We start from the raw sequence: 16,062 nt of genomic DNA, 5'->3' as shown, positions 1-16,062 counted from the left end.
ATATGTGGAAGCACAATGAGCAAACAACAAATACACGATTTCGGGAATAGGAAATTATATGATGGTGAAGCAATCGTTTATATGACAAAGAAGGAAGGATATTGGATAATTATACAAAGTGATTTAACAACAGGAAGATGGGGTGGTATTACGTGTCATCATATTAATCTGTCATATATTTCTGATACATAAATGACAGCAAGAAGACTTCAAGAAAATTATAATTTTTGCATTCAAGGATACCTACAAGAAAAGGGTGTTCAATTTTACATTCCTCATTAATTGGAACATCGACACGGGCAATTTTCAATTAAAAACTAGTCTTATACTGATGTTAAAAAAAACCAACAAATAGAGATTTGATTGAAATATTAAATAAAAATGAACTTCTAAAGGTGATGAAATATAAAACTCTTTTAGAAATCATCAACAAATCTTATTGGTTTCCTATGAGAAAAATAATTGTGGATTCAAGAGTATCGCAGAATCCAGATGAATATATTGTTACGGAAATGGCCCTTAATGGGACTACTAAGTATAGGATTAGCTCAGATCCCCCATTAAATGCCTGTTTAGATAGGTTGTGTGGTGAAAGGGATGAAAAATGTGTCGGGAGATGTAAGAGACTGTTTTTATGTTTATACGGTGGTGAAAGGAGAGATCGCTCTTGTTCCTTCCTTATCCCTGATAGGCCCCGCCCAGTCAGTGACGCGAAGGGGTGTGGCCTAGAGAAAGAGGTGTGGCCTGGAGAGGCGGTGACGTGAAGAGGCGGAGTCTTTGGTCAGTGAGTCGACGAGAGAGGCGTGTGGTGAGTGAGACAGAGAAAGGGTTCAGTTTTGTCAGTTTGGAAAACAGAGTCGCCGAGAGAAGAGAGGAAAGAAAAGAAACAAAAGATCAGTGTGTGGAGATAGTGAGCTCTGAGTTTGGACGAGCATCGGGCTAAAGGGTGCTCGGGTTTCGGAGGCCATGAGCGCCGAAAAGGAGTTCTCAGTTTGGAAGGCAATAGAGGAACTGAGAGAATGAAGTGGGAGTCGGGCTTCGAGGCGGCATGCACGTAGGAACTGAGAGGACGAAGTGGGAGTCGGGCTTCGAGGCGGCCTGCAGGGAGGAACTGAGAGGACGAAGCGGGAGTCGGGCTTCGAGACGGTCTGCACGGAGGAACTGAGAGGATGAAGCGGGAGTCGGGCTTCAAGGCGGGAAGGCAGGAGAGGAGACGCTGGAGCATCTGACAGTCCTTACTCACCTCACGGCTCGACACGTTCATACGCCTGTGGAACTCGGACCTCGACTTGGGCCTTGTCTGGAGGACAGGCCAGGCCTGGATTTGTATGCTGAACCCAAGAGAGAGAGATCGGCGGTCTCGCATCGTCGACATTTCACGGAGCCGGAACGCGCTGAGGAGAACATGCGCACGCGGTGACTTGAGCAGGAAAAGTACTGCGCCGCCATTTTTGCCATGCGGCAAGGTTCGAACTAGGAGTTTGAACCCATGGACACCCGCTTGTTTGTTACGAGCGACAATCGTGATCCTTGACGCTTTCCTCTCGTCCATGAGCCATCACCAAGTACTCTGTCTTGTCCTGCATGCATGCTGTTGGTCTGTTTTGTCTGCACGTGTTGTATAAGGCATATTTCAGTAGTGATCCCCTTGAAAACTGTAGCCGTGGTTCCCTAGATAAGAACGGGTTGATTGTTAATAAAACCATTGTCATGTTTATTGCTTGTGTTGTGATCCCTGATGTTCCCCATTAAATCTGGTTAATTCGTATGAAGTTGCCACTATGGATTAATGCGTGTCGTGTCGAGGAACGATAGAAAGGATTCTAAGGATTGGCATATAAGACCAAAATGGTTACAGAATGGGAGACTCCGCTCGGTCTTTGACAAAACCAGTCTGTAACCAGGGGTTCTATCTCCCCAACTGGTAAGGTGCAGGATTACGTTGGTATCGCGATTGAAGACGTGTGACCCAAGGCCTGTGCCGGGCCGGCTGGCGTTATAGATTCCCGGAGACGGTGGTGGCGAGGGTGGCGCCAGGGACCGGGTCAGAATCCCGCCTCCCCGGATCCGCAACAATATGTATGATATTCAATGGGGTGAAAGTGGTTCAGGGATAGTAAGGGATGAGGAAGGAGTTGAAGAAACTGAGACAAGAGAGAAGGAGGAGAGGGAGAAGAGAGAAGGAGGAGAGGTAGAAGAGAGAGAAGGAAGAGAGGGAGAAGAGAGAGATGGAGGAGAGAGAAGAGAGAGAAGGAGGAGAGAGAGAAGAGAGAGAAGGAGGAGAGGGAGAGGGAGGAAAGAGAGAATAAATAAATTAAAAAATATGGAAACCAGTGAGATTATAAAAAGATCAAAGGTTTTACTGAAAATAAATAAATCTCAACGCACCGAGGAGGAAAACAAAGAATTGGCAAGTCTATTCGAAATATATGCATCAAGACTATAAACATCGGTTTCAGGGAGAAGATTAAAACGAGAAAGTGGAGATAAAGAAGAGAAAGAAGGAAAAGATTATATTATTGATGATGTTGGTGTAATTGACTTTGATTAGAGTTTTACACTTTTTTTCTTAAATAAATGGAGGAGAGAGTGAAGACATTTCTAAGGATTCTTTATGTTTTAAAAATTAAGATTCAAATGTGCATGTTGGAAACTAAAAAGGTTTTTGCACAAATAAATGAGTTATTGTCTAAAATGTAAAAAGAAAACCAAGAGTAAAAATATCTTGTATGTTAAAAGTAAAAATAATAGTGTTATACAAAAAGGTACATGTTCAGTGTGTGGCTCAAAAAAGAGTGAATTCACCAAACACAAACAAGGGGGAGATCATCAAAAGTTTTTTTATCAGGAAGTAAATTTACAACAACTGGAATACCAGGAGAATGACATCTACCAGGGTATTCTTTCTGTGGTCCAGGAACAAACTTGAATAAAAGATTAGATGAGGCAGACAATCCTAAATCGTGGAGCAAACCTATCAATAGGGTTGATGAAGTGTGCATGAGGCACAATATTGATTATGGGAATAGCACAACGTTGGAAGAAAAACACGAAGCCGATAGAGAAATGTATAATTTGTCTGATACAAAATCCAACGTTGAGAGAAAAAGTTGATAGGTTCATCGTGAAGAAGATGATCAGTGATAAATTGAAACTTGTGCTTTGAAATTCAAAAATAAATAAATAAATAAATAAATAAATAAATAAACTTATCGGCTCTAATGATGTCATTAAGACTGAAGAACAATTAGCTGATGAATTACAAAAACCAATAATCATAAAGTTTCATCGAAGGAAGGTTTATTCCAAGGAAATTGATTATATCTGGTCCGCTGATTTGATTGAACTCAATAATGATAAGGGGTACAAGTATGCTTTAACCGTTATTGATTTGAGTAGATATGCGTGGGTTGTTCCTTTGAAAAACAAAACAAGTAATACTCTTATGTTAGCTTTCCAACAGATATTCAATAAAAGCAAGAGAAAACCTTAAAAATTGTGGTCTGATGAGGGTACAGAGTTCTCCAACAAAAATTTTTTGAATTTTCTTTAAAATAACAACATTACATTATCCAGCACCTTTAATGAAGGAAACGCGGTTGTTATTGAGCATTTTAATCGCACTTTAAAAGAGAGACTATATAAAAAATTCACTCAACTCTGTTCTCAACAATGGTTGTCTATAATTCAGGACATTGTAGATAAGTACAACGACATGATTCATACCTCAACGAAAACGAAGCCATCAGAAACATTTACAAAATTAAAATATGAAAAAGAGATTAATGTCAGAGAGCCTAAGTTCAAAGTTGGTGATATAGTAAGAATATACAGGTGGAAATCTCATTTTAACAAAGGTTATACCAAGCGATAGACAAATAAACTTTTAAAAATTGTTGATGTCGTCGGTACAGTTCCGTGGACTTACAAATTATGTGATTTAAAGGGGGAAGAGATTTTAGGTTCATTTTATTCACAGGAATTACAAAAGACAAAGATAAATTGAATTTTTTTGACTCCGCCCCTTTTTTAACTCTGCCCACACAAGCCACAACCACACAAGCTCCACCCACATAAGCCACATCCACGCAAACCCCACTCACAAAAGCCACATCCACACAAGCCTCACCCACATAAGCCACATCCACATCCATCATATCCACATTATTAGTGATTAGTTTATTAGTTCCCACACACAACATGTTAATTTAATTTTAAAAAATTGCTCCACCCACACAAGCCACATCCACACAAGCCCCACCCACCCACACAAGCCCCACCCACTCACACAAGCCCCACCCCCCTGTGCACCCCCACCTTTGACCCACCACCCCCCTCATCCTACACATCGGGAGGGGAGGGGAGAGGGATGAGGGAGGTGGTGGGTCGTTGGGGAAGCGCACCTACCCCCCAACCCTAACCCTCCTCCAACCTCCCCTACCCCCTCCCCTTTACATCTCCTATATTCTTTTCTTTTAATTCAAAATCAGATAATTATAACGAAAGCATTTATAATTAAACAAAAGTAATAACATTGAACAAAATCTTCTTTCGCAGCAGTCTGATGGTTTGTTTTGGTTTTGAAACTCGATCAACATATTCTGTTAAAAACAGAGTGAAGAACAATTAGGGTATATAAAGATGATTATATTATGATATTAATAAAATAATAAATATAACATTTACCTCCAGAAGAGAGAGTGTCGTGTCAGATTCCCCCAGAAGATCAAGTTGTGTGTTTGGTTCATCCAGACAGGTGTTTAAACTGAAAAAAAAAAATAATGAGTCAAAGACAGAGACAGAGAGACACACACACACACACACACACACACAAACACAAATACACACATGTGCTCACATTTACACACACACACACACACACACACACACACACACGGATAATTTCTCACCTTTGACTCAACTCATTCAAGCTCAGAGGACGTGAGAGAAGTTCTTGCCAGCCAACAAAAATGTCATTCAATTCTCTTCTGAACGATTGAATGTCTTCAAGGAAGTCATTCATTTTTAGCCACTCATCGTGTAATTCAAAGGCCTCCTGTTCTAGATCAGTTATCAACGATGTTCTTTTTGGGGACAACCTGTTAGAAAAAGACACACAATAATTATTGGTTGTATAGTGATTTAATTCTGTATAAAACAACAAATAATGAATTGGGTTAAGGATCTCACCTGTCATCTTGTGAAAACGATTGATCTGCAAGGTCGGAGAAATTATCTGCACAATCCATTCTCTAAATAAAACACACTCGGCACACAAGTTGGTTTAAATAAGCAACTTCATGACGTAATGGGAGATTTCACAACAATGGTTTTTTTCAGGGTGTGTCCCACATCGGAAATGACTTCGGAATTGTTTTGGCTTGGTTCGGGCGAGGCAGCTTGGCTGACTCCAGACTGACTCATTTTAACACGAAAATGAAACGGCTTACTTTGAATGAATTTGGGAAAACTTACATTGAAAAGCTGTTTAAACTTCCCTTTCTTTCGTGCTTGAAGAGATAAAGTGAATATTCTCGATGGAAGTGAATGTTATAAGAAAAAAAGTTATTCCCTGAAGTGGAACATGGGCAAATATTCGTTGGTTCGCTCTTTGAGTGGAATGAAAATATGAAAGGGAAGAAGTGCTTTAATCAGTGTCTCAACCTTTCATAGTCTCAATTTTACATTTGCTTGTATGGGAGGGAAGGGGATAGGTGGGGAGAAAATCAGTCTCCTATTTTGGGCTTTTGGGGCTTGATTCAGAACGTTTTTCCCTTTTTCCCCATTCATTTGAATGGGAGTCCCAGAAACCCCATTTATCATCTACTCTTACGACTTTGCCAAATCTCCAAAGACAAGTCAACTCTAACCATCCCACATAATCAAAATGAGTTCTCTTCTATGTCACCATCCTCGAAGATCTAGTTTTAGCTTTTCAAGTCAGTGTCTGGGATTTGTTCAAACTTCAGGTCCTGGACTCACCAAGAATGGATTCAAAATAGATACTCAAGAAAATGCTCTCAATTATTTGTGTCAAACCTATGAGTGTTTGTCTCAGCCTTCTAAATTTGACAATAGTAGTCTTCATTAAATTGAAAAACTCATGCAATTTCATGTAACCTACCCTTTACCTTTGTACGTTTAATGAAAACTATTATGATGAAGAAATCGTATTCTTTACGTATGTCGAGATGTCGTCTTCTCCTCAACAAACACCTTTAACCAACTTCTTCTGAAATGATAGTGACCATGGCTATTATAGTTCTACAACTGCCTTGCCATACCCGAGTAGCGTCAAAGGAAATCCGACAATAGCAGCTGCAAGCAGGAAGGAAAATCCTGCTGACCAAGATACCGTGGCTGCATAGACATTGTTGAAGATGACACTGGCGAGCAGACGACTGACCATTTCCCCACAAGCTACAGCAGAAAACACTGCACCTGAAAAACACAGGAAAACAAGACATCTTGGAGGACTTACCAAACAAAATAAAAACAAAGGAGTTCACAAATCAAAACCTTCCACTCACTTCCACTCCTTTGTCACCCATTTCTTCTATCTTTGGAAATATTTTTTGAGAACTTTTCCTACAGTACTGCACTTCGCAATGACAACCCATGAATAACTCATACCTTCCCATGAGCTTTTCCATTTATATTTTTTTATACATGGTCTAAGCTCATGGAAGAGTTAAGACCCAGAAAAGATCAGGACACAACATAACAAAGGGAACAGCAGGAGAAAGGGGAAATGCCAATAGCAGTGTGGAGAGAGAAGGTAGACGGAGAAGGACAAACAAGGGATGCAGGTAATAATGAGGAAACGGGGAGAACACAAGTGGTGGACAAGATGGATACATAATCAATATTTTTGGAGGGTTGTGGGAGCTTTAATGGGTGTCTTGCAGATACTTGGGGGATGGGGGGAGGGGACACAGCACAGAGCGGGAAGAGGGTACAAGAACAGAAATGAGGCAGAAGACGACAGCATGACCACCGACCTGTTTGTGATGGTGAAGTGATAGGCCCATAGACTCAGCTTCATCGCAAGAGATTCCAATGATCTTGAAAGCCTTGGTTTCCACGAAGTCAAGCTGAGCAAGATACGATGCAAGGGAGCCAGCTCAGAGGGGAGAGCAGTACTCCATCAAGCTGCGGATGAAAGCCTTGGAGATGGATAGGAGTTCAGGTGTGTCAACGAAGGATGCCCAGTTGGCAATTGGCTTTGGAGGCCAACTTTGAAATATCGCTTTCCCAAGAGAGATCATGGCTGAGAGTGAGACCCAAGAGTTTGAATCACTGAACCTCTTTGAGACGGTTGATGAGAAGGTAGATGCAGGGTTTGCAGAACAGTGCTTTTGAAGAGAGAGAGAGAGTGGGTTTGTGGGATTTCTCAGGATCGAAAGACATGTTTCAAATGTTTCACCAGTTTGTGATTTTGTCAAGGTCTGAGGAGAGGGATGAGGGATGTCATGACAGAGAGTGAAGTCATCAGGAAAGAGATAAAGAGGATGTTCCAGAGAGTCAGTGAGATCATTGATTAAGATTAGGAATGGGATGGGGCCTAGAATACTGTCAAGTTTGGTTCTGGCTTCACAGTTAAAGTGGTTGGCTTGAGATCTAAGGATTTTGAGTTTGAGTCCATCATTAATTTGAAATAACAACAGGTGGGTTGACTCAGCCTGTCATCTTTCCAAGGTCAGCAAAATGAGTACCAGCTTTCCGATAACAAGGGCACTGCATCAGCGGGATAGCCGTGCTTCCAGAAATTATGCAACCAGCAGTCACAGGCTGCATATGAAACAACAATAACAGAACACTGCCTTGCGGTATTCCAATCTTGACAGGGAGAGAAGAAAGTGTTCTGTTGAAAGCCATATGTCGGCTTCGAGAGTGGAGGAAGTCAGATATCCAAGAGTGGAGTTGCCCATGGATTCCATCGGCAGATAGTTTTGAGAAAAGGGCAGGATGCCAGACTATCGAAAGCTCGACATATTGTTGTGGGGCCGGGTATCGGTGGCGAGCACGACCGCGAGAGGGAGCAGGAGAGTCGGCTCCACCGAACACACCGTAAATTAGGTCGTGACTCTCGGATAAGTCCGAAAGGCACGGGTCCCTCACTGGATCATGAATCGCCAATAATTCGACCGCGTGGAGTAGGGTCAATTGCCAAACTTCAATATACCTAATTACCCACACGGCAAAGCTACCAGGGAATTCACACTCTCGACAGACCTTGAGTGGGACGAGCCGTTACCGTGCACGAACCGTGTGTAACCTGAGCAGAGGTTACCAAGGCCTGTCGGTCCAAATGAACAATTTACTGCCTCACTATTTCTCAACACACACCGTGCTAAGCCAATGAAAGAAACACAGAAATGAGCTGGAACATTTAACAAAAGGGGTATTTATTTATAATGGGGGCAGGGAAGCACACAAGAAGGCAGACTTAACCGAATAAAAGGAATGCAATGCACAGGCAAAGGAAAGCACTTACACAATTCTACTTAACAGACGGGCCCACAGACACACACACACACACACACACACACACACACACACACACACACACACACACACACACACGGTGGCTGCGGCCTTTGATACCCCCAACGCGGAGGGAAGGTGAGCTGGAGGAAAGAGACTGGCTTTACTTGGACCTTCCTCCTTCATGCAGTTCCTGACGATCTGGCCCGGCGGGACTCGAACCCGCAACACGATGCCGCTCCAAGAACCAGGTACGGAGGGTAGCATTGGGCGCTGACATGCTCCTCCGGCTCGCAGGTAGGCGATTCACGGCGGGAAGACTCTGGCTCGCAAGCAGGCGATTCACGGCGGGAAGACCCTCTCAGCCTCAACCAACGAACCCTCCGACTCCCTCAGCACCCAACCAACGAACCCTCCGACTCTCTCACTGGGTCGCCCCCTCACGATTATATCCCTTCTTTCTGACAGGTGGGAGGGATCCGTCTTGTGTCATTTCCCTCATTGGACAGGAGTGTCGGGCGATCTCCCGGCCGTCCGAGATTGGTCGGGGCGAGGTGCTCATGTCTCCGCCCCTCGACCAGGAAGTCGAACAGCAATATGTTGCATTGGCTCCCCATTGGCCGAGAGGCGGCAGACGTGCTCGCACCCCTCCGATTGGCTGAGAGGGGAGCCATGCCCGTATTTGGAGCGAAATCCAAGATGCCAAAGTCCAAGGAAGCCCCGCCTGGCACATTGGACTCCGCCCACGGCTGTGCTTGACACGCATGCACGTGGGGAATGCCGATGGTGAAGAAGCGAAGATGGGCGTTGTTGTTGTTGTTGGTGAAAAAAACCTACCTAAAAAAGAACCTGTAGCACACACATGCAATTCCCATTAGACAGAAGGGGATGGATTCTAACTGTACACATACTTATCGAAATAACTAAGCTTAGGGACTCTGGCCGTTTGTGTGCACAAGCTTTCCAAATCCGCAACAATATGTCCAGAGAGACGGCACTGCACTCATGACTGATATTGGGGGCCTCCATCCATTGTTGGGAGAGTCGAAACAGCATGTACAAGGTAGAGTGACCAGGTCTGAAACCAAATTGATGATCGGAAATCAAGCCATTGGAGAAGAGGAAGGATTTAATGTCTGAAGCGATGATGGATTCCATAACCTTGCTGATGATTGGGAGAAGGCTGATTGGTCTGTTGTTGCAGGGATTTGTTTTTGCACCTTTCTTATGCAGGGTGGAAATGTTTGCTGATTTCCAAGCAAATGGCAGATGACCTTGAGAAAATGAGAGGGTGAATAGAACAGAGAGATGGTGAGCAAGAGCAGAGGAGCAGGTTTTTAGGACACATGAACTGATGCTGTCTGGTCCGGTAGCGGAGTCAGAGTTGAGGGTTGAAATTACCTTCGCAACCTCCTCAAATGCAAAAGACAGAATCCAGGAGCAGTTGGTTACAATATAATAGGGAAGGATGGATACTGAGAGTGAGGGTTTCGGGACAAAATTTTAAAGCAAACACAGAATTGAAGCATTCGGTCTTTACACGAGCAGAATCAACTGTGTTGCCATTCGAAGTGAGGGAAGGGATGGAAGGGGTGCATACTCCAGAAACTGACTTGACAAGGCACTAGGTTTTAGAGGAGGGAGATAAGTTTGAAAGCTCATTCTTGAGAATGGAAAAAAAATGTTGTTTACTGCCTGTCCTGAGATTAGTGGTGTTGTGCATGTGTGGTGACCAATGGGGCAGAGGACGAGCAAGATACATTGGCAGGGAAGTTGGTCATTATCAAATCCAGAAGGGAAGATTTTCCATTGGGAGAAATCCAGGTGGGAAAATTAATGGATTGAGTTCGTTCCATGGAATAACAGAAGTCCTTTGCTGAAGTGCCAAGGCTGGTGAGAGGTACCAACACCCAGCCAATTAGCATGGTGACAATTGAAGTCACCACATATGAAGAAGAGAGAGTTGGGATGAGTGATTAAAAGTTGGTCCATGTCATCTGAGAGAGATGTAGATGGAGTCATCACTGTTCGGAGGATGGTACAACACACAGATAAATATGAGGTGGGAGTGGAGCATAAGTTGCGGCCCGAGGTACTCCTGAGGTTTGGGAGGTGCAAGAGCAGTAAACAGAGGGTGATAAATGGAGTTTTTCATATACAGCACAACTCCACCAACAGACGATGTTCAAGTCAATCAAACTGGAGGAGACAATAACCAAGGAGAGACACTAAGGAGTCTGGTGGGAGGAAGGATTCTGTTAAACAAATGTCTGGTTTATAGGCAGCAGCCTGGATTCAGAGATGTCATTTTAGAATGGAGGCCCCAGATATTTGAGGTCCATACAGTCGAGATATGGGGGAGGAGGCATTTGGAGTGTGCAGGATGGTGGGGCTTTGCGAGGGCAAGGTGAGGCTTTGGAGGTGAGGTGAGGGGGAAGGTTTGAGTGCATTAGGTGCGGGAGAAGTTTTGTGTGGGAGAGAGGTGCGGGGTAAAGATTGTGTGCATGGGTGTGGGGGAATGCTTGAGTGTGTGGGGTGTGAGAGAAGGTTTGATTGCGAGGTGTGCGGGGGGAGGTTTAACTGTGTAGGGTGTGGAGGAAGGTTTTAGACTGTTAGAGGGTGAGGTGAGGGGGAAGCATTTAAGGGGTGGGGTGAGGGGGAAGGATTGAGAGAGTGGGGTGTAGAGGGAGACAGAAAAAGGGAGACATGAAGCTTTGAGGGGTGAGGTGTAGGTGGATGCTTTTCCCGATTACATATTCCCAATTTTGATCAATGGAAATTAAAAAAAAAAAAACTTTCCCTGATATGCTCATTGTCTACTTATTCCCTCCACCCATTTAGAGACGTTAACCTGCAGTTTCTATGATCTAGATTTTTCATGAGCCTTGATAGTAAAGAGTAAAATTATTATAAAAGTTGTTTGACATTTACAAAAGCACTGTACTTCAAAATGGCAACCAATCAATAAATCACATTTACTTTCATATCTACCCATGAGCTTTTCCATTCTCACAAACTGCCCCGCTTCCCCCCCCCCCCCCCCCGATATGATCGTCGTCTACATATTCCCTCCACCCATTTAGGGATCTGACACCTGCAGTTTCTGTAATCTAGATTTTCCATGAGCCTTGATAGTAAAGAGTAAAATTAAAAGTTTTTTGACACTTACAAAAGTGAAAATATATATCAAGATTGTTTTGTGAAGAAAATGAAGGATACCTTGTTCATTTGGGTTTACAAGCTTAGAAAGCATTGAGCGTAGAACCGGAGCTGGCATAACCGCAAACATCATTGGAATATTCACTGGAATGGAAAAAGAAACAAAATATGGTCAAAAGGAGGAGAGATATGGAGGATACATTTTGAGCAATGCATGAGGATAATGAATGGGATGATGATCCAAATTTAATGAAAGTGGCTTTAATCAGTTCAGCAGTTATTGTTTCTGTCATTATTGCCAATTCATCTTTCACAGTGGCATATTTTCATTCAATAGTGATGTTCATCTTGAAAACATCCCAGAGCCCGATTCAACCAACAAACTTAGTTATGCCACAGGTGGGAATACGGTGTGCAAATCATCCAACCACACCTTGCTCTGCTCCCCAATCCTCTCTTCAACCACTACTTTTGCTAAGTACTTTAACCACTACTTTTAGCTACTAAAAAAAAAAAAAAAATCGGGAAAATTCAGATAACCAAAAAAGAAAACATCATCTAGCTCAGCAATTGTTTCAGCTCACCTCATACTACCCAAAAAGCATAGGAAAGGACACAATCTTCTGTCCACAGTTGGATAAGAGTTGCTTACACCATCCTTTGATGACCCACCCGATGCACCTGCACCTACATTAAATAGTAGACATTTGTGTGCTCATACTCTGACCAAATTCTATAATTCCTGGTCTAACCTACAACACCCGAGCAACAGAGCAGTGACTTATCTATGGATGGTTCTCACTCATGGAAATGTTCACAACTTGTCGGCATCCTGCAGCTGTTACTACTCCCACCACTACTTCTACTACTACTTCTTCCTCTTCTTCTTTAATGGCCTCAATTATTCCTACCTTCTTATGGGTTTAACTGCAGACACCATGATACACTCAAAAGTAATATTGGAATTTAATGATGATAATTTCCCTCCCAATGCACCAATGGAGTGCCAAATGCAGCGAGTTGTTTGGAGCGATGTTACTGTTGTCAGTGTTGTAATATAACCGGAAAGTTGAGAAGAAAAAGTCTCAGCTGCCATTATATTAACAGTAAGAAAAAAAACTTCTTGGTGAGTACAGAGTTATGACAACAGGATGATGGCCTTGATTTAAAAAAAAAAAAGTGTGAACCAGGCTTATTTCTATTTCTTTTTAATGTACAATACTCTTTAGAGAGCGTTGGTGCTACCGAAGCAGTTTCTTGGCAAGGGTAACACTGGTGGTTTGCCATTGCTTTCTCTGCATTGTTTGTTCATGCTCCATCGTTTTAAATGTTGAACATCAAGCAAGTAAGCAGCACTTACCATTTTTCAAGCCTTTGGTGTGACTGAGCCAGGGTATTAACCACCGACCTCCCAGATTCAGAACTAACACTCATCATTACACCACTAAGTCTGGTGATTACCATTTACCACAACCTTCATTTATGTTTTCATTGCTATTTGATGTGTAATAATTAAGAGACTTGAACAAAAATGCTTATGACAGATTACAACATTAATAAAACTACTTCTGAATATCTGATTGGATATGCTCATCTCATCTGATTGACCGAGAAGTTATGCAAATTTAAACTGTGGCAAAGGGGAATGTTGACTGATGATGAGGTTTCGTATTTGTGTGAACAGGGGAAGTAGATTTTATGGCTGGATCCACATGGTGGGCCAAAGGGATGTTTGGGGCACAAACACTTTTTTTTTTTGAAGGGAAATCTGCAACTGGAAGATATGAATTTACATTTGATAACAGGCAAATATGATGAGAAATAACTTCACTCTGCAAGTTATATCCACTTTAAGGTGCCTGTTGTTGAACACTGCAATAAAATGTAACATAAAACTGTGTGTGTAATGAAGACATACCGAGGTACATGATGATGTCAGTTTTCGCAAAATAAGTTGTGACCATTCCACCGACAAAAGACATCATTCCAATGGCAGCAATGAGGATGTCTGGCAAAACCTTTGAGAAGAAATGGACTCCAAGGTAGCTTGTGATGTATATCAAGCAGAAGAAACCAGAAAAATAGCCAAGCTTTATGGAGTTCCACAGAAGAGGTTCATTCAACTGGTATTTAGGAAAAAGGTCATTAGCGCCAAAGAAGTAAAGAGCAGTGACCATAAAAGTGATGAGCATCAGGATGAGTCGAATCCTTTTTTTGAGGTCACCATCCGCCAGACACAACGTGCGAAAACCATCCCGAATTTCCTTTATGAAAGTCATGATGGTTCGCTGAGGAATGTTGCCTTGGGAAGACTCCCTGGTTACCGTTTCTTCTATCAGCAGCCACACATACAGCATGCACAGTACGTCAATCCCAAGAACCAAAATAATCACTTGGTAGAGCTGCATAACGCGACCAAGGTGGCCTGAGATGAGGGAGCCAATGAAACCAACTCCACCAATAAGCATCTCCAAAAAGGCAATTCGGGCATTTCGAGATGTCACAGAACTAACATCGGCCACATAAGCAAAACTGCTGCCCAACAGTGTTGTTGTGCCTCCAAAGAAACTTGTTGTGAAATTGAGGATATAGAAGACCCAAAGTGGTAAGTTGAGGTAGATGAGAATGACCATCAAGATGTTGCTTATAGCATCGCCAAAGCAGATTATGAACAAGGGAAATCTGCGCCCATGCTGGTCACTGTAGGCACCAAAGAAGAGTGTTGCAAGGAAAGAAGGAACAAAACCTGCCAGAGTCAGGTAGAGATCAAATCGTGACAATTCTACTTGCAACACCTGAAGTGAGAAAAAAAAAAACAGAAATGTAAACAGAAACAATTAATTAACAGAAAAAGAAAAAAAACCCCATATAATCACAACAGCCTTATCATAAACATTAAACAATGTCAGAATGTCTTGCCTTTTAAGATTTAAACGACTTTGTGTAATTAGACATAACCAATATTAATTTTTGAAAAGCCAGAAAAAGTGGCCGGTTCAAGAACACACGCAACATGTCCACCAAGTTTCATCCCAATCGGTCCACAACTTTGAAAGATATCCTGCTTTATATTCGTTTAATCCGATCTCTCAATGATGAAGAATCACTTTAAAAATTATCAGATCCAGATCCAGATTCTGATCTTCACCAAAATTGAATCAATTCTTCCTTGTCACACAACAAACATGTCCACCAAGTTTTGTCCGAATCCATCGACAACTTTTGGAGATATCGTGCTATATATCGTTTTTGTCTCGATCTCTCAATGGTCAAGAATCACTTAAAATATTGTTATGGTTGTGGAAATTCACAGAACACCATTCAGGCTTCCCAGAGATCAGTTACGTCAATAAGTGTGTGTTCAGATTAGATTTCCCCACCGAGGTCTAAAGGGATTTATTCGTGTGGCCGGGCTGTGATCTTTGAGTCAGCCATTATTCTTTTGCTATCTTTATTTTGGAACAACCACTACTTCAACAACCGCAACCGCCTTTCAACAACCACGACATCCCCACCACAGCGCTAACCACACTGCAACAACAACATCTCAACAACTCCTGCCCCGATATCCATCAGAACGGGTAAACAGAAACGAAGGTTGGAAAACAGCAACTAAGCCCAGCCGAGCTCTGTTGGAATTTTCCCTCAGAAGGGCGAAAGAAAAGAATGTCCGTGATCGGGCCAAAAGAGCGTCAAGAGGGGCCGCGCCGAACCCCCGTGGAATGCCCCCCCCCCGCGCACTGTGAAGGGAGGGGCGAGGCGCCGGGGTGATAAAAGGTCGGGCTGAAAACGCCAAGGGTCGGTCGGTCGGTCTGGGTTTGCCGTGGAGTTGAGTTGCAGTCTGGGAGAGCAGCGGAGTCTGTCAGTGAGGGGAAGAGAGTCCTCTGCTTGGTCTCTCTCCTTGGTCGATGGAGGTGCCGGTGGAGCCGGAGAGGAGTCGCCAGCCGGATCGTCGTTGAAGGCACGGATGGAGTCCAGCGGAGTGCGGGCAGGGCCACCGAGGGTCGCCGAACCAAGGCCCGGCGAGTCACCACGAGGGTGAAAGGTAGCCTGCGCGGTCTCTCAGAGCCCTTGCAGTCTATACGGCTCCAAGGAACAATAAAGGCCTACGGGTCCAGTTCTGCCCCTTCCCTTTCCTGGGGTTTCTTTGAATGAATGTCGTGGCACATTGTCCATAAGTAGGACTGTTAAGTGCGTGTACATAATAAATAGAATGGTTGTAGTTCTTTGTCTTGCTTGTTCCTGCATTGCTTTATTGTCTACATGATTGCATACGTGTATGACTGATTACGTGTGAATAAATAAATGTCATTGTTTGAATGTCCACCTGTTCGTTGCGTCCTTTCCCTTAATTGAGCTGCCGTATTGCATTCAGGATATTAGCTGGCTTTTAAATAGCCGATAAAGTAATCGGAT

The 16,062-nt window shown here is 43.1% G+C and overlaps 1 protein-coding gene and 1 long non-coding RNA gene across 3 annotated transcripts in view; both read right to left on the bottom strand.

Moving 5' to 3' along the window:
• The window catches only part of LOC147015229 (lysosomal proton-coupled steroid conjugate and bile acid symporter SLC46A3-like), a 69,515-nt gene that overhangs the window by 27,401 nt on the left and 26,052 nt on the right, over positions 1-16,062 (bottom strand). The window contains exons 3-5 of the mRNA XM_085849787.1: positions 13,565-14,441; positions 11,707-11,790; positions 6,285-6,441 (exon numbers count right to left, since the gene is read on the bottom strand). Coding sequence (XP_085705913.1) covers positions 6,285-6,441; positions 11,707-11,790; positions 13,565-14,441 — 1,118 coding nt within the window. The remainder of the gene's footprint in view (positions 1-6,284; positions 6,442-11,706; positions 11,791-13,564; positions 14,442-16,062) is intronic.
• Positions 4,431-6,278, bottom strand: LOC147015230 (uncharacterized). 2 transcript variants are annotated; one of them, XR_015050247.1, is made up of 4 exons: positions 5,191-6,278; positions 4,911-5,099; positions 4,687-4,765; positions 4,431-4,601 (listed from the first exon to the last, which is right to left on the bottom strand). It is a non-coding gene; the product is annotated as an uncharacterized LOC147015230 (long non-coding RNA). The 2 variants fall into 2 exon arrangements; XR_015050246.1 differs by having other exon boundaries at positions 4,911-6,278.

The sequence above is a fragment of the Eptatretus burgeri genome, chromosome 12 (assembly GCF_056783735.1).
Source record: "Eptatretus burgeri isolate ZD-2024b chromosome 12, Ebu_testis_v1, whole genome shotgun sequence".
In the NCBI taxonomy this organism is placed as follows: domain Eukaryota; kingdom Metazoa; phylum Chordata; class Myxini; order Myxiniformes; family Myxinidae; genus Eptatretus; species Eptatretus burgeri.
This window is presented reverse-complemented; position numbering and strand designations above follow the sequence as displayed.